General features: G+C 42.0%; 1 protein-coding gene across 6 annotated transcripts in view; it reads right to left on the bottom strand.

Annotated features, from left to right (window-relative positions):
* The window catches only part of carmil3 (capping protein regulator and myosin 1 linker 3), a 98,637-nt gene extending 81,220 nt beyond the window's left edge, over positions 1 to 17,417 (bottom strand). For all 6 annotated transcript variants that reach the window (XM_005740232.1, XM_005740233.1, XM_005740234.1 and 3 more), the window contains exons 1-3: positions 17,110 to 17,417; positions 13,704 to 13,798; positions 1,701 to 1,751 (exon numbers count right to left, since the gene is read on the bottom strand). In XM_005740232.1, coding sequence (XP_005740289.1) covers positions 1,701 to 1,751; positions 13,704 to 13,798; positions 17,110 to 17,167 — 204 coding nt within the window. In that variant the 5' untranslated portion in view covers positions 17,168 to 17,417. The remainder of the gene's footprint in view (positions 1 to 1,700; positions 1,752 to 13,703; positions 13,799 to 17,109) is intronic.
* Between the last annotated feature and the right edge of the window lie 1,441 nt (positions 17,418 to 18,858).

The following is an 18,858-nucleotide window of genomic DNA, read 5'->3' as shown; positions in this document are numbered from 1 at the left end:
CACACACACACACACACACACACACACACACACACACACACACACCAAGGCTTCTTAAACTTCAGAGAAAACACAGGCTGACCAGTAAAATTACATCTGAAACTGTTCGCTCTCACTCACCACCTATAAGTAGTGGTTAGATGTGCAAATTTGCAGAAAGGGATTATTGACAACCTAGTGGATGCCTTCCAATCTAGCTTGAACTGTTATCTTGATCGATTTTGGCGGCAATTCAATAGATCTACTCTAAAATTCAGACTAAATACCTTCTTTTGGAATTTTCTGTTATGTTTGTCCTGCACAAAAGTGTCTCCGCTGCAAGTCAGCTGGTCAGCAGCCTAATCTCTGCCCCAGATTCTTATTACAGCTGTGCATGTGAGAGAGAATCATCGCCCTGATGATTTGTTGACTTGCTTACAACCCTTCTGATCAATTCACTGCTCATCATTTCTAGTGAGCACAGTGCTGTGATGATGGAAAATTATTATGGCCAAACAAATACAATTTGAAATGGGATCACTACTAGTACTGGCTAATAAAAAAAACATTTTAAGAAATGTATGTGCAGTCATGCTAGATGAGATACTACTCCTATGTCTGTAGTGATATCACAGACTGTATATTAAAGATGGAAGCCGATTTGGGGTAAAAAAGTGAAGCCATAAGTCCACTGAATTATTTTACTTAATAATGACCACCAGGAGGCAAAACATTAGTATGATAGTATAGAAACTGAAACAACTCTATTTCTCTTTAAGTTTATGACATCAGTAAAGACTATCCAGATGAGTTTCAAGTCTTATTGAACACAACCTCATTTATTTTAAATTAAATTTTGGTCCCATTCAGAGTAATAAAGATAATAAATTGGGTTATCTTTTAGGGTTTCCTATAAGTCACTGATGAATGGCTGTGTAATGTAGCTCAATTTCTTATTCATCCACTTTCAAACCCACAAAGATGGCTGATCAAAATCTATTTATGGGCTTAATTAGAACTAATTGGTGGCACAATCTTGACTGCATCCACCTTAAGTGTATTAGCAAAAAGAAAAAATATGCATTAGGTTAGCTTTGCACAAATAGTGGAAGCAAGGACAAATGGCTAACCTGGCTCTATTAAAAGGCATTACAGTCCTCCTACTTTAACCAATCAAGGTGTTCAAAACATAAACTGTAGATAAAAGATGATTAGCACCACCAGGACATCACCCACTGGTTATTAATGTGCCAACTTGAAGCGTTAAGTTGAGTGTACCCTGAAGCACACTCCATTTTATTCTCCGCTTTACTCCAGTGGGGACTATTGACACTTAAAAGATCAAGAAATCATAAGGAAAGTGTTTACTGAGATCATTAAGAAAGTGAGAAGTGGGGCTGTTTTCCCCACAGACTTTGATCCAATGAGGCACCTCAGGGAGACAGGTTTAAGGCACTACTGGCTTCACTTTTGTGACCCAGAAGTTTGTTGTATCTTTTATATACAGTGTATTGTTGTCCTGCCCCTCGTCGTCTACATTGTAATTGTCATCATTACTACTATCATCCTATAACATCATCACTGCAGTCATCAGTCTCTTTTCTCCTGCTCTGAAAAGCCTTTGATTTTTTTTTCTTTGTCACATTTTCTGCGAATTACCATGAGATCAAGGCTGGCAAGTGAAAGCCATAAAATTCCACTGAGAGCGGGGGAACATTTACCTTGGTGGGCACTTTGACAGCAAAGAGATACAGTCTCCATGTTGCCAGGACCTGAGGGGAGAACACATTTATATTTCTGTCAGACAGCAGGAAATGCAAAATGCAAATCGCAGCAAAAAATAGCACAGCACAAACATCCCATAAAGAGAGCAAATCATCTCCGCAGTTCATCCAAATGGCTCGTAAGTCATGCTAAGCACCCTAGACATTAGTGAGCTAATGACGACAGCACGTGAGCGTGCGTGTGCGTATGTGTGTCAAAGACATATGATGGCGGGACTGCAAGTCATTTCACAGTCCAATTTATCGTGCCAAGTTGTGGTGATGGAACTAAGTAGTACTTATTCAACAGACGCCTCATCGCCCCGGCAAGAATACTGGTGAAATAACAGGGAGAAGACAAAAAAAAGACAGAGGAAGAGTAAGCAAAAAGAGTTGTGCTTTTGTCAGAAAAAAGCCATTACCATTTAAAAGTGTCTGGGGTAAATTAAGAGAAAGAAAATGTGAATAAATTCACATCTGCCTATGCAATTAATCTCATTCATAATTCAGAAATTCCATAATTAGCATACTCAATACATGCATGCATGCACTGCGCGTCTCTAGCCCTTCCAAGTCGCGTCTCTAACTCTCGACCACTGTCTCCATGCTCTTTTTCAGCCAGCTTTCAAATTGTCTTGTCCATAATTCCTTCCCTTGCATCCTTTCATTCCTCTGATTTCTCTCTTCATCTCCATGGAAATGTGTTCATTTTCTTGCTTAATCCCTAACCCCCCCTCCCATCTCCCAATGTGGCACTGTGTCCTGCCTGGTTTGCTCCCACCTAACACCTCACTCCAACCCCTCTTGCCCTCACCCCTCTCCCCCCCCCCCTTCTCCCAAGTCCCCTGTCTCCTTTCCTGTTTCAGTTTTTCTATTCTTTTTTCTGCTCTGTCACTTTCAATTCCTCAAGGCCTCTCTGCGCTGAATGGCTAATGGCGCCCTGCTGAGTGGCAGTGAGAGGAAGAAAGAAAATGAAAGATACAAAGAGATACAGGGAGAGAGGGGAGAGATAGAGGAGGCGATAGAAGGGCAGAGACACCACTTTTCCCTCCAAATAATTAAGTCTTCTCCTCTACCATACTTCACCAACTCCCAGCAAAGCTCATCTCACAGATCAACCCTGTGTCTTAAATATATAGGCATCCATAACAGGCTCCAACAGAGAAGAGAGGCTGCACTAAGCTTGATGAGAGGCCTTTGTAGAAGAAGTTCCTCCACAAATTTTCCCATATAAATCCAGAGGGAAAGCACACAGAAGGAGGGGGAAAAAGGACAAAAGTTGAGACGCAAATATATATAATGAAGACGTGGACGACAGATGCACCACTATAAAATCCTGCTACCTGACAGAAGGTCTCATCATGTAAACAAAGGCATCAATAATGCAGGCTCACTGATGGGTGCCGATTTGATCCCCTGATGCTGAAGCAAGTCTCTTGCATAGGATTTCTCCTCTCTTGTTATATCATTTACAGGCTATCGAGGCATCATTAAAGACAAATCAATACTCTGGTTATTTTTTGCTTACTTGGCTGGGACGTGTGCAGCAGTGAAGGGAAAATGCACCCAATAATCCTCTACAAAAAAAAAAAAAAATCCCTGTTGTTTTGAGGTTTTATGAGCCGTCTAATTATGTGTTGTGTAACTTGGACGAGCTGTTGTGTGCGCGCCGCATCGACTGCGTTTAAAGAGAGTCAAAAAGCACGCTATATTGTTTATAAAGTCGGCGAGGTTCAAGTCTTTTTGCCGTTTGCGAAAAGCAACGGAGACAACAGCCTGTCAGTCTCAATAAGCCTTTCAGTTAGCTTCCTGCATCATTTAACAGCCCACACTATATTGTAGCTAGATAGCAACTGAGTGGTAGACGGTAGTAAGCAATAGTCAGAGTTCCAGAGTAATACTTCAAAGTGCTTCACTTTAATATTTTAGACAGCTTAATCAGAATGGCCCAACGTTCAGAGCTGAGCAGCAGCCAGTCCTGTCAGTCTCCCCACCGCCCCGAAAGCTGTCACCCATATCAATCTGAATGATAATTTATATCTTCTGCCGTAATTGTCACACACGGCTTAGCGGGAGGCTGACATTTTCACAGGTGTACATATTAGTAATTTGTGTGGTGTAGCAGTACCGTAGCAACAGCTGTCGATTAATAAAAGTCAATCAGTGGGAGAAAAAAGGGAGAAAAGGCAAATATTTTGATTGTCAAGTAGAAACTGAAAATTCAAATTTTTCCCCTTTTTTTAATATATTATGTAGTAAGGTGGATAACTCTGGGTTTGTGCTTGGTGGTAAGGATAAAAAGGAAGATAATCACCTTGGGCTTTCATTGTATTGCGAGGGATCTAATGAAAGGAGAAGATAATGTGGCAGAATGATTAACAATGAAAATAACTGGTGGAAGATAGAAGCAAATAAGAGACGATCTTATAGAGTTACGGTGCTGTTTAAATCAATCACTGTTAAGTAGAGATGCACAGATATCCATACCAATGTTGTTTCTCCTTTCTTGTTTGTCTTGTTTGCTTCCTTGGTCTACAAGGGACATTTATAATACAAAAAATAATGTTTAAAGCCTTCTAAAGTCATTAAATTTGCTCAAATTTGTTAAAACAGTCCGACACGGCACACATATCGACCTCTGCCACTCGTGAATGTCATCTTATCCGGAAATAACAGGGAACGAGGAAATTATCAGCTGATTGCACCAAAGCCAGGAGGTTATACTTCAACAGCTTCTGATGACACTGTATTCTACAGCAAGTCAGATTATTCAATATTTGTGTATTATCTTTTTCAGTGTTTCACTTCGCAGACAGCCCCTGAGCACTTGTCTTACAACTCAAAGCAAGTAAAGAACAATGTTATTGATTCAGGAAGTTTGAATGAGTGAATGTGTTTCTAGCTAAGTAGCAGGTGCGGTGCACTTTGTGCTTTGGGTAGAAAAGCTGCTCTGCTGTGCTTGATCTCTGTATGTGAATTTAAATGAATCAAAAATGGGAATTAACTCATTCACTGCCAGCCATTGGCAGTGAATGAGTTAAACCCATTGACTCATTCACTGCCATTGACGGCTATAGCCGTCAATGGCAGTGAATGAGTTAATTGTATCTCATCATTATGCAGTTGCATTTGAGCACCCAAAATAAAAACATGGCTTTAAAATACATGTTTATATGTATATATATATGTATCCATCAACTGTAACCATCGTACATGAGCGTCTGTCAGTCATGGATGGAGAAGATTACTGTTGGTCCTGTCCGTCCTCTTCCTCGACAATCACATAAATAAATGGGTTGTCCTAAGTAACCAAAAAGAAAAAGAAAGTCAATAGTTTCTGAAGCAGTTTCTGAAGCATAAAGATAATAAGTATCAGCTGGCACAAGCAGTGACGCTAATGTCAAGTATGATGAGCCTGAAGCAGAATCCTGCCCACCTTGCCCTGACCCCCTCCCACAATAGAAGGTGACATTCCGGCAAACCTTCTATTCCGCAGATCAATCGCAAATCCTAAAAGCTGCAGAAAGATTCGTTTTCCACCCAGGAAATCCTCTGAAATGAGATGGTCAACTTTTTTCTTTTTTTTTGATCTGGTCAGCCAGGCAGACAGCAGTCGACAATCTCTAAAAGTGATGTGGAAGTAACGCGAGAGAAGGACTAGAAGGCAAAGATGATGGGGGGTGAGGGGTTGGGGGAGTCCAGAAGTGCCCTTGCGGTGATGGCACGGTGTCAAAGCTCTAGTTCAAAGATCTAGCCAGCAGGCTGGCCCCCGAAGCTCACTGCGGAGGACCGCGTGTACAGTACACGCACAGAGCAACAAACGCATCTCTACACTGCTTTGTGTGTTCGCGTGCACACGAGGCAGAGAGGGCAGAGGGCGGGGGCTTATATTAATCATAAGCTGTCAAGCTCTGGGTCTTGCACTTCAAACGAGATGGCGCAAATCAAAGTGTGTCTCTGGGTCTTGTACGTGTAAATGTGTATGCGTGTGTGTTGCGGCATTGCCTCTGAAGGGAACAAGAAGAGGATCAGTGCCAGATTTGGCCGCCTGCGGTATTTCTGGCTCGGCCACAAGGGCATTAAAAAAACAAACCAAAAGACTCGCACACAAACACACACCGGGGTGAAAATCAGAAACATTCTATCGCCAATATTTGCATACGTTCAGCGTGCTCCTACAGCACACACTGCTTTTTGACTCTCACGCACGTATAATGATGCACAATAGCTTGCTAAGCTGGCTTTGGACTACACTCGTCCCCTCTCTCTCTCTCCCATCCTGTCACACAGAGTCAGCCACCATCACTCAAGTGAACCCAGCATCATAAGAACACAACCCTGCCATCAGTCAATCTGTCAGCTTATGTGTGTGTGTGTGTGTGTGCGTGTGTGTGTGTGAGAGAGAGAGAGGAGGGTCTGAAAGCACAGATGCCCCAGGTCCTGCTTCGTAAGTGGACTTTAGAGTGGTAGGGAGGGAGAGATGCAAAGCTCCGAAACACATCTTGTTCCAAATTCTCTGATAAAAATGGAGTCCTAAATCAAAGAGATAGCACTCTGAAAATGAGATAGAAAAACTGGGGGAAAAGAGGCAGATAATGGGATGAAGTACTGTAATGTAGATGGGTGACGGAGATGAGAGGATGAGAGGAGAAATAGAGGCTGGAGAGTGGCAGGGATTGGACGAGTGGGTCAAAAGCAATAAAGGGAGGGGAAAATAGTGAAAGCATAAAGCAAGCAAATGCAGGGATGCCGGATGGGACGAGAAATGAGCGCAGGTAAGGAAGGCCAAATGGATGAGGAAAGAAGAGAGGAAAGGAGAGGAGCAGCGGGTACAGTAAGGACTGAGACAATGAGAACGAGGGAGCGAAAGAGAGAAAGCGACTCAATAGAACGGAGAGATAAAAATAGAGGCAGAGTTCCCTTACAGCCCTGATAACTCACGCGCGCACAAACACTCATTCACACTTTCTCTCGTTCTCGTGGGAGGAGAGAAGGTCAGCAGTCACACTTCGTAGCGTCTCCGCCACAGGGTACCAACATGTGTTTATGATAATTGAAAGAAGACTCAGTCCTAATTACAGCTGAGCGCTCGCCACGCACCGTCAGACGGCGAATCTAGAAACTCCACGCTGACAATCTCACAGGGGGAAAAGCCATGAAAGGAAAATGACGGGTGATGCAGTGGTAATGTTTACCATTACACAAGCACATCGTGTGTTGGCGAGAGTGAAACAACGCTGCGAGCACCGGCCGTCTCTTTTCCTCCTTTGTACTCGGCTTTCTTTCACAGTCCAACACACAGTTAGATTTTCTGTGCAACAAAGAGTCGTCTTCCAGGCCCAGTTTCACCACGTCAAGTTACATAATTCGCTGAGCATCTCTCGCTTTTGACTTTATTCACCACCGCACGCAATTTTTGCAGCATCAAAAGCAAGTGCTGCAGAATTGGCTCAGTTTTACCATCACTGGCCACAAACACACCGTCCTGTGGGCTCCATGTCTCTAAAACACAAACCACACACAATGGGGGAAATTAAAAAATAAAAAGAGACCTTGTTCTGCTTTCAGCGTACAGCGGGTTTGAAGTTGTAAATACCAAAAACAAGATTCTTTCATTTTTTTGCTCGGATTGCTGCACTTTCACTCTCTGCGCCTACATGTCAAAGATGCCACAGTCACATTCTCGGAAGGCCTTCAAAGATATTCTAGAGCAGGGGTGGGGAACTCCAGGCCTCAAGGGCCGGTGTCCTGCAGGTTTTAGATGTTTGATCCAACACAGCTTATTTAAATGGCTAAATTACCTCCTCAACATGTCTTGAAGTTCTCCAGAGGCCTGGTAGTGAACTAATCATTTGATTCAGGTGTGTTGAGCCAGGGTGATAACCAAAACCTGCAGGACGCCGATCCCTGAGGCCTGGAGTTTCCCATCCCTGTTCTAGAAAATGGTACTCAAACAAGATAGTGAAAATGGTTTTAGTACACAAGTAATAAAAAGGCAACATGTCAAAGCAGGGGTGGGCGGTATAAATGGTATATGGTAGGTGATAACGGTAGAGATTTTGACTATACCGCTCTTCCGCAATAGCGCATGTTGCTGCGCAAAATCATCGCAGCGGCTGCAAGCTAGCATGGAGCTTACACGTGGAGAGGAGGAGGAGGAGGTGCTCATAAAGAAGACTGGTGCGACGTTAGTCATATGCACCTGATTTGGGTTTAAGCATTCAGATGTTAAGCAGAAAATATCATCTGCAAATTATGCCGGGCGGCAGTAATAGCGAAGAGACGAAGCACGTTTTGAATATGAGGAACGCGCCCTCCACAAACGCCCAGTCAGTCAAGTGGAAAGAAAAAAGGCGACCCTACACACTAGCAGACTCATCTTTTCCAAAGGCACATTTTGCACTTTATCTTCAACAACTTTTTACTTGTATTTTTTTCATTCAAAAATGTTTACACATTTATCTTCATTTTTATTTGTTATTTAAGAATTTTGTGTTACATTGTTTGGAAAAAGATCTGTTACATCTTAAAAATTATTTGAAAAGTTTTGCACAATAAATGTTATTAAAATGGCATTCTATACTGTTCAGTCATTTTGACATATATATATATATATATATATGTACAGAAGAAAAGAATATATCACAATATATATCGTTACCGCACATGCTTCAAATTATACCGCAATATGGATTTTAGGGCATATTGCCCAGCCCTACGTCAAAGCACTTCCTCTTACATATCCATATAATCTGTCTCAAGATTACAGAAGCATATATAACCAGGTCATGGGTACACATCCCCAGCCCAGGAGCACCCATTTAATCTCAACACAGTATAGCAAAACACTCACTGCAAGCACAAAAGTTCAGCTACTTAAAGAAAAAAACAACAACAACAGATTTTGTCCCCAACCCTGAGAAGAGACCTCACAGAGGTGTGCTGACCTTTCATAGTGGAATCACTATGAAAGCCTTAAAAGGATACTCCTGTAATATGTTGCAGCCTCATAACGTGGCAGGACTCACAAAAGGCACACTGAACAAAAGCTGTCAGAATAAATGCATATTAGGCTAATGGATTAAGCTAAGAAAAAAAGAGCACCTCCATTTACTATAATGCTACTAACAGTCTGTCTCCATATGATAATCTATCTCTGGATATCCCCATATTTTTCATGCTTCCTGTCAATGTAAGGCAGGCTTGCAAAATATGAAGTCTTTGTTTAATGTAAGAAGACCCAATGACATTACCTTGAATGGCATTAAAGGAGCCACAGAAGACGCAAGAAGAATTCTAAACATGCAGACTTGGTTTTGCAACTCCTCATTTACCTTATGGGTCTGGACAAGTCAGTAAAACCCAAGTCAATGATGGAGCCTTCACCGGTCTAGGCACTGAGGAACAGAAGCAATTGTGCAACTGCAAAGTAATAAAATTTAATAATTTAACAGGCACACAGCAAAACTATCAAAAACGCTTATTCATGAAGATGTTAAAAACCCATAGGAGTATGCGAAAAATAAAAACTTAAAGGAGGAAAAAAATAAATACAACAACAGACTGGGAGGCTTGCTTTCCATTTTAATCAACTGCTAATGACATGCAGCAGTATCGTCCCGTAAAGCCAACAGAGGTTAAAAAATGGCCGCCAGTAGTTCTTTTAAAATGTAACTGCTGTATCATGGCATCCTGTCTTTGCTTTGTCCCTAACAAAGTACTGTTAAAAAGGAAATATCAGAAGGCTGGATGTGCTCTGTCACGCTAGCCTCACTTACAAGAAACACGCTAATGATCCAGTTATGTTACGACCATCTGAGGAATGTCGCCAAGATATGCTCAGTAATGATTTTTGATGGCACAAACTATCACTCATCCTTTTATTTCCCTCGCTGCTGGATTATTGTGATGGTCTCTAAACCAGTATAAATCAAAAATCAATTATTAGACTCCAAACCAAGAACAATAAACACAATGCCAATTTCAATCACGCTTCATTGGCTGTCTTATTGTTATAGGATTATCTTAAAGGTTTTACTTTAAAGATTTTCATGCAGTATTTGGCTCCAGTTTGTGGTAAAGTTTACTTATTCAAGGAGTATACACACAAACACACACACACACAAACACACACACACACACACACACAAACAACTACTCTGATTTCTGATTTAGCAGGATCTACAAATTACTGGAGATGTCTGTTATTATTAATAGGTCTGTAATTCTTTAAAATAAATATAATCAGTATTTACTACTGTAAATAATTATGTATGTATTTTTTTTCAATGTATTAGTATTGTTATGCACTAGTTTGGCAAATATTTTCTGTTGTACATTTATCAAAATTATGTCTTTTGACATTTTAATTAATTTTTTTTGAAAAATGACTAATCAGTTACAAGTTGCTAATTTGTAATTAGTAACTAATCAGGAAAATCCATGCTGGCACTGTTTTGGAAATCATGATTAGTTATTTCTCAGTTTTTGCATGTTGTTGGTAGTCCAGGAAAAGAAGAAGAATGGGCTCTACTCTCAGAGGTGACGGAGGCAGAAATCTAGAACAAATAGAAAACACAGAATTTACCAAATCTGTCAAAGCCCCCAAAGCACCCGAGTATGTGCACATGTTTCATATACTGCATTAAGATAAAACTGACACAAATGCACCACCACAGCCCACGAGCTACGTTTAAATTCTTCCTCTGTTTTTAATGGCATATCCACCTACACACCCAACCACAAAACACCTTATTGATTACAGGAAAATTACATGAACCATTTGTCTGACCAACAGCAACTGTTTGTAGTTCTATATAGTTCTACGAATAGGGTTTGTATATTGTAAGAATTACTGCAATAATTTTTTAAAGAACTGAGTCTTTCACTTTTTTTCCTCTCTGTCAATTTAGTTTAGTTTTGTACCGCTTGAAGAAAGGGCTGCCCAAAACAACACATCATCATCACTATAAGAACATGAATGAAGTGCAATAAATAAAAAAACTAATTTTAGCTACGCACAGCTTGGGTTCGATCTAACAAACAAACAAGTAAGATTGCCCTCTCTATGAAAAGATGTGATTTGCCAAACCTTACCCATCACATCATCAAAAGCACTGAAAACAAAGCCAAGAAGATTTGCACAAGCCTTCACAGACTGCCTGGGCTACAATATGCTGAAAGGTTAAAATGGAATTTTCACCCAATGATGCCAAAAAAAAATATTGTGCACCACAGCTACATCCATATTGCTGAAGGTACACTTTTTCTGCAAACTAGCATTTCTACTGCTTGTTAGAGAAATAAAATAAATAAAACAAAAAAGTAGAATTAGAAATATAAATATAAATACTCACTTGGCACTAGAAGTCTCCAAGAGCAAGAAATGGCACGTGTGGCTAGGTTTTTGGGCTTTTTTGTAATTGCTTTGTTCAGTGTGGGTCCATTAAAGGGCAAATGATTTTCAGTTCTGAATGATTTATGTTCAATAAAGCTACTTTGAAAGTGATTGCTAACCATAAATCATTACATATTCTACTAATTTCATCACAAGCAGCCCTGCTGCGCACATCCTCCACACCGGCAAACCCACAGAGCACACGGGCACAATCGAATCATTAAACGCAGTAGCTCAAACTTGACCTCAAACCTCAGTTCTACAAGAGCCCCATGAATGGGACCTCCACGCAACCGTGCAGCTTAAGTGGGAATAAGCACCCAAGTGTGTTCAGGGCTGTCAAACAGTGGCACTTTCAGCCAGTAATAGGCCCGTTATTAGGTGGGAGTGAAGAAACCGCAGAGTCAACAGAGGATAAAACAGAGCGACCGATCAGGGTAAATAAGTGGCGGAAGAACCAAATCGGCAACTGGGGCATCATAACACATCAGAGATTCCTTACCCCCCTCTCTCCTTCCTTCATTCCCTTTGCTCCATTGGCATGCTCTCCCCTCCTCTTCCAGCAACACCCGCCCACTCCTCCCTTCCCTCCTTCCATATCTCTCTCTCCCCCACTCAGCCTTTGAAGATGCTTTGTTTTCAGAGTTGCCTCTAATCTTCAAATAGGGTGATCTAATAATGGCTGTAAGAGTGTGTGTGTGTATGCGAGCAAGTTTGGATGCACTGAGCAGTGCGAGTGTGCATTAATACCTCCTGCACATGTATGCAAAATGCACACACATGGGTAAATGTGCATGTGCGTGTGTGTGTCTGAGCATAGCCAATGATGGAATCGTGCATGTTGATGCTCCCCAACGCAGTGCCCTCGGTGCTGTTTAGATGTCACGCTGGGCCTGTGTCTGTCTGAGATGGGTGGTGGGGGAGACAACCCTGTGTGTGCCTGTGTGTAAGTGTGTGTCACAGCATGATGGCTGGTACAGTCAACACACACAGACAGTTGGATACCAGCAGTCTCTGGAGGCAAAGAAGGGCACGAAAAAAAAAAAAGACAGAGAGAGCAAATGTAGAACAAAGACTTGAATGTAAAAGTAAATACAGAGTTGATGTTTTAAACTCTCTTCCTGTGAACCGAACAAACCAGAGGAATCGAGATGGAAGCTGTGGTTTTCTTTTCTTCTCCAGGACAAAATTCAAGCTCTGCATCTGACAGCAATCCTAGAATGCGCCCGCCACTTTCTGACCTCCATGTATGATACTTTCAAGCATGAATATTATGTGCATAATACCCAGAGAGACTGAAAAAAGTCAATTTACAAACTCTCTTGTCTATTCGCCCTTCTTACATCCAAACAAATGTATCCATTAGAGTGAAAAGATTGCCTTTTAGGAAGGGGGGAGACCTTGACAACGAGCTAGAACGAATACATATATAGCTGCATCCAACATCCTTTCCCTTGAAAGAATTTGGAGCAGTTGCAGAGGCAGCAGCAGCAGCCAAAGCCCATTTGGATAGTAAGAGAAAAAAAAACTCTCGTAAGGCAAAGACCTAATTGAATTGCTTCTGATGGAAAGAGAAGCTCAATACCCTTTTACAGGTTTGAGTAAAGATGGAGGGACGAGTGGAAGGGCATAAAAGTGGAGAGATGGAGAGAAAGCGAGAGGCGATCAGCGTGGCGGTGGGGGGGGGGTGATGACAGGAGGACAATAATCAAGATGGACAGACAAGGAGGGTGGGAAGGAGGAGGGAGGGAAGAGGGATGGGAAACAAAGAGAAGATGACAAAAATAGAGGGGGGTGTGGTAATGATGGAGATAGGTGGAGGCAAGGCAGAGACAGGGGGAAAAGAAATAATAGGAGGGACAGAAAACTGAGAGAAGTCCTGGTTAATAGTTTGGATTCTCACATCAGCTCATCCCTTTCTTGTTGCCTTTAAAGGAGGAAACAAGCTCACTCTTGGCAACACAGTATGAGTAACTGATCGGGCACCAATGTGCCTGACTAACTGACAGCCTCTCAATAACAGCACTGGCCTTGGTTCCTTGAACACATCACAGACAACCTACACTCCCTCTGGCATGCAGTCCCACACAAACACACGAGGCTCCTTCAATAACAAACAAAACAAAAACAAAGCAATAAACCAGGACCCTGTATGTACACAACATCAGGCTTCCACACATGCACACACCACACTCTCGCCTGCGGCATTAAGGCCATCCTGCCACATCTAATAAACTCTGAGGATGGATTCAGTGGAACACGGCATGGTGTCAACTTTGCTCTGCTTAGACAGCATCTGTCTTAAGCCTAATTTTCAACGCGTCTGTTGTGTGGCTCAGGAAGTACAATCTGCGACTTCTTACGGCCCTTTCAATTTGTTGCAATTAAGCTCTATTGATTTCCATTTTGACTTTAACGAGCCAGCGTCACTCTGTCGCACATTTAAAGCCTCGCACGGAAAGATTCTTTCATTTTATTAGCAGCTCTCTCGGGTCACTGGTGTGAACACAAGAATGAAGTGGGGGGAGGTGCTGGGGTGGAGTGCGGGTGTCGGCGTCTCTCACCAGAATCCTGTCCTCTGACTTGCCGCTCCTCATGTCCTGCTTGACGGCTCGCACAAACTTAATGGCTTGTTTGTCCAGCACCTTTCTGATGCTCTCTGGAAAGAAGGCAGAGAGGGAAAGACAAGGATAAAAAAAAGGAGCACTGATTACATAATGTAAACACATTACAGAAAAAAGTTTACAGTCCTGAGATGCTCTGAGAAATGCTTTAAAAGGCTTTCAAGAGGGTAAATCGGTAAATTAGAACATAAAGCATGATGAAAAATGGAAAGAAAAAAACGGAATAAGAATGAGATGCACCAGTTTTCTTTCCAAATACTGATTCTGAGTATCCATTCAATATAAGGGCTCTTGTTCTTCACTGTCTGAAATGCATTGATCGGGCCACTCCTGCATATCAAAGTAACATGAGGGTGACAAAAGTCAGTAGAGGGCTTCAGCTGTTAAAATGCTGTCTAAAGGTTTAGAGTGATTACTAACTTCTAGTAACTGATAAATAAAACAATACTGTGCACAAGAGGCTGCTGTCATACCCAGCCCAGAAGGGAAGTGGAATCACTAAACTGCAGTGACTCAAAGGCAACTTTTAATGTGAATTGTGATAATACAGCACCTCCTTAATACAGCGCATCAGACTGAGGCACATCTTTGGAAGAAAATAAATATAGACTAAAGTATATAATCAACCAGCAGTTATTTAAGTTGCTTTAGTCTGCAAGCCACTTTGCAACCCGCCACAAGCCCAACTCCTTTTTTTGTGCTGTATGCGTCTTGATCAGCGTCAATCAATTAATCAATCTCTTCTATGCAGAGGTGTTGCCGCTGTTGTTCCCGCCTCCTACTTTTCACGTTAGGCACATGGAAAAGCAGCGAGGTCCCAAACTACAGTCATGCCACACTATACATATATAAATTACTGCAGATGGCAATAATCTTCTTTTGACTACAGAGGTCTTGGCTGGAATGTGATTAAATCATGCTCCATGCTAAACCCGCTTAATAAAGTTCAGTATCAGTGCTGATGCCAATTCAGCACATTAAAGCTTGATCCCTAATTAACCCTTCGATGTCCAAGCACCCCAGCTATCAGGTGGTGGGGGGTTAAAACCTTTTACATGTGTTGATTAAAGTATTTAGTTTTCTCTTCTTTGCCAAGTCTTGAAATAAAAAGTTTCAGAATCTAAAAACCAGCTGAAATATGTGGTCATCATCAGCAGATAATGCCTCATTTGCCTCGTGTTAAGATTGAAGTCTTCGCATAAAAACGTGACATTTAAGCTGCTAATTTCACGGCAAATAAGTAAAAGAGGCTGATGAAGATCACGTGAGAGCTAAAACACTTCAAGTGATTTTGTCCAACAACTAAAAGTAAAGTGCATAGTAGTTGTGCATTTATGAAGAGGGTAAACTGGATATTTTTCAGCAACTGATGAGACAAACAAGCAGTCTTTACATGACACCTTGTTTGGGTTTTTCTTGTCATCATTTTGATGTATTGTGATGAACATGACAGACTTTGGATTTAGGACACCAACAGGTGACATATTTTTGGAAATAGTCCCAGTGCTTCTTCTGTCTCAGAGCTTTTTAAAAGCTCTAAAGATGTAGTTATCAATCAAAAAATATGTTCATATCCCAGCTAAATCCCCACGACCATCACGTCTTGTGTCTGAGGTGGATTATTCCTTAAAAGACAGCCGCACAGGGGCGAACAGTCACAGAGAAAGGAAGACAGCTTCAAAGACGCCAACATGAGGACAGGCAGACACATATGCAACTCCTAGCTGAAGAGGACTCATAACTGGACTATTTTTAGCCTCAGAGAAGAAAAAAGCAGCCCAGCTCTTCTCAACGGAACCAAACACACAATTCAGAGCTGCGGTCTTTAGGGACTTCTACCCCACCATGCCAGGCAGGCGACCCTGTGAAGCTCACTGAACCGCACCAGAGGCCTCTGCCAATTACATCCCCCCCCAAACAACAACCAACACAATGAACGCTGCTATTCAAAATAACATCAGCCTATAGCCTCAGTGTGGAACCACGCACATATGCCTACAAGCTGTGATATGTTCACAGCACACATCTCAAATGGGGCCATCCGTGCTAAATATGCACTCATGGAGCCCAGCAGATGGAGATACAGCGAGTCATGCTGTGTCACGACGCTCCACTCACAGTCTCCCAACTTTCCCACTGTATCAACCACACACACACACGCACACACAATTCTCACGGTCCCCATCCGGCAACAACCATGAAGTTGGCTCTCACGCTTGACTGAGCAGCGGCAGATGCCAGCAGGATGAGACAGGGATGGGATTGAGAGGGGGGGCACACTCAGGTAGATCGAAAGAAGGATCAGCTGAAGACAACCAGAGAGTTATTGACATTAAGCTGGGTAAGACCCAATCGCTTAAACCTTTTAACGCACTATCCAGCACCCCTCCAAGGCCTGCCGGTGTGACCTCAGCATCTGTTCCCTAAAAAAGGGGCAAGGTGCGGTGGAGATGAAAAACCAGCATGGGTCAGTCCCCCTTTCCACCGTCAGTTCCCTCTAATACACCCTGCCTTTTCTGGCAGTTTGATGGATGTGCTCACTCACCTTCCCCAAGCCTCAGGAACCCCATCTCCCCCACCCCTCCCCATCTGGTCCTCCACTAGCAGGTGTGTTAATGGCCTAATACCGCCTGCCTCTTACAACCAGGCCACACAGAAGGTGCTTGACCAGGTTGAGCTGGTAAACAGCGGGACTTAACTCCATCAGGATAATTAGCGGTGAGAGACACCCTTCATCAACACTCTACCATCCAAACATGGTGTGTTCGTGTGTCCTGTGCTGTCCGATCTCTTCAGCGGGAGACACAGGCTCAGGCTTCCAGCTGTACCCATGCTGCACGAAAAGCGCTTGCAGTCACACAATAACTCCCACGCACACACGTGCAGCGAGAAAAGAAAGCCATTTAAAAAAAAAAAAAAAACTCCTAATGAATGCACAACAAAGCCATGACGCGCTCACACGCACCGCAGCACTTGAAAATAACTCTGACAGCACTACTGGACCCGTGCGCACGATAAATTTCACCGCGGATCTTTATAACAAATCAATCCCAAAGTGAAGACTCCTGCACTGAGATCGCTAGGATTACAGTCCTCACAAGCCCGAACAGCCATTAACTGTGGTTTTGCCTTGGGGAGGCATATCCTGCGTTTCCCTGCGGTGATAACTCCTTTCAAATCAAACGCAGTGGAAAGAGGTTGTTTAAAGAGCAGCTGAGTAAAAGAAAACTACCCGTACGCGTCCCGAGAGCTGCTCTCATCCATCCTCTCGCGTTCTCGGGAGTGCTCGAAGCGGTGTTAAAAACACACTTTTCCCCGAAAAAGTCATCCCGGGTCGGGAGCTCACCTGTGATTTCCCTGTTGACGTTGGCAAAGCCCGCCGCTGTAGTCTCCTTTGAGGCCATGGTGCGCTCCTCCCGCCTGTCCGGCACCCTTCTCCTTCCTCTCCTCTCTCAGATGTCTCTTTAGGCAATCGCTGTCCACTTCTTCCCTCCCCCCTTCTTCTTCTTCTTCTTCTTTTTCTTCTTTCAGCGCCTGCAGGTGCTCCGGGCGCAGCAACAGTCCGCACAGTGTGGTGAGAAGCGATGCCGCGGTGCGCAGTGGCAAACCCGAGGAGCGCCTCCGACTTCAGCACTCAGACAAGAGAGAGAGAGAGAGAAAGGGGGGGTGAGAGAGAGGTTTGAGATACTCTTCATCATCTTTAGGTCACCATCATTTGTTTGAAATAGCAGATGTACCATAAAAAATAGACAAAGGAAAGAGTCCTATTGTTAAATTGCAGAGATTCTAGGCTTCCAGGCGCCCTAATAATTTACATGTTTTAAACGGTAATAACTACACTTTTCATATATTTTTAATTGATTGATTCTTACATTCAAAGGTAATCACTTGCTGATAAATCATGATTTTGGCTAAAAACAATAACAATAGAACACTTTCTAGTCAAATCTTCAAATGTCTTTGCTGGGAAACAAAGTGAGACGGTTTTACCTTGTTTTAAGCGACAGAATCTTTGATGTGCTGCTTAGACAAAATTACTATAACAGGAATTTAGATTTGCTCGTTTGATTGGAAAGAAATACCATATAGAAAACTAAGTGTGGAAACAATCAGGGTGGATTTTCAGGCTTAAATACAACCCTGAGCTCGCATGAAAAGTGGCACTGTACAGGAGTTCCTATATGTTTTGGCAAAACAAGTATGCACTGCTATGTACTCTATACATAAGGAGGAGTCCTAATAGTGAAAGAAAAAACCCGTTTTAGCATCAAATCATGCATAAAATATCTAAAGCTAAAGTGTTCATTGTGCAGAATCATATGTATTATAATAATGGGTCAGGTATGGATTCGTGAATTGTATAAACCTTATCTGTTAAATATTGTAGCAGGAAATTATTTTAATTATAGTACTGGTTATTTATATACAGTGTAATATACAAGTAAATATAAAAATATTCAGAAGAATACATAAGAAAGTAGCCTAATACAGTCAAAGTACATTTAAAATTGACTTCAGTAAAGTACTTAAATAAATGTTAGCATACATTTAACCACCTATATGCTCTTGTAATAGCCAATGACTGTAGAAAACAGTCTACAGTAATTGGTAATAGCATATATTAGCAACTGCAAGCTACTGTGAAATTAACTAGTCCATTGGCAGTAGTTGAGGGAGGAGGGAGCTTTGTTTTCATTCTACTAAAAACTAAAAACATTTTTTTAACATATATCAAAAATATTTTCAAAGTTGAACTTTTTCAAAACGTTTCCGGCCATAATTTTCATCAGCGTCTTAGCATGCTCACCAAATTAACTAGCTAGCCTTAGCTACAAATAGTAATTCAGAACTTTTCCTAGCCACTACTTTGGCCTAATAATTTACATGTTTTACACTGCAATAACTACAGTGTTTCATATATTTTTGATCTGCCGATTATTAATTAATTCAAATGGTAATCACTTGTTAATGAATCATGATTTTTTTTTCATATAAGCCTATAAATACTAGCCTATACAATAGTTTCCAAAAAGCTCCTTAGCATGTTCATCAAATTAACTAGCTAGCTTTAGCTATAAATAATAATAAAATAATT

The sequence above is a fragment of the Pundamilia nyererei genome, unplaced genomic scaffold (genome assembly GCF_000239375.1).
Source record: "Pundamilia nyererei isolate P.nyererei 1_Seehausen unplaced genomic scaffold, PunNye1.0 scaffold00098, whole genome shotgun sequence".
NCBI lineage: Eukaryota > Metazoa > Chordata > Actinopteri > Cichliformes > Cichlidae > Pundamilia > Pundamilia nyererei.
The sequence above is the reverse complement of the archived record's forward strand: the minus strand, read 5'-3'. Positions and strand labels throughout refer to the sequence as shown.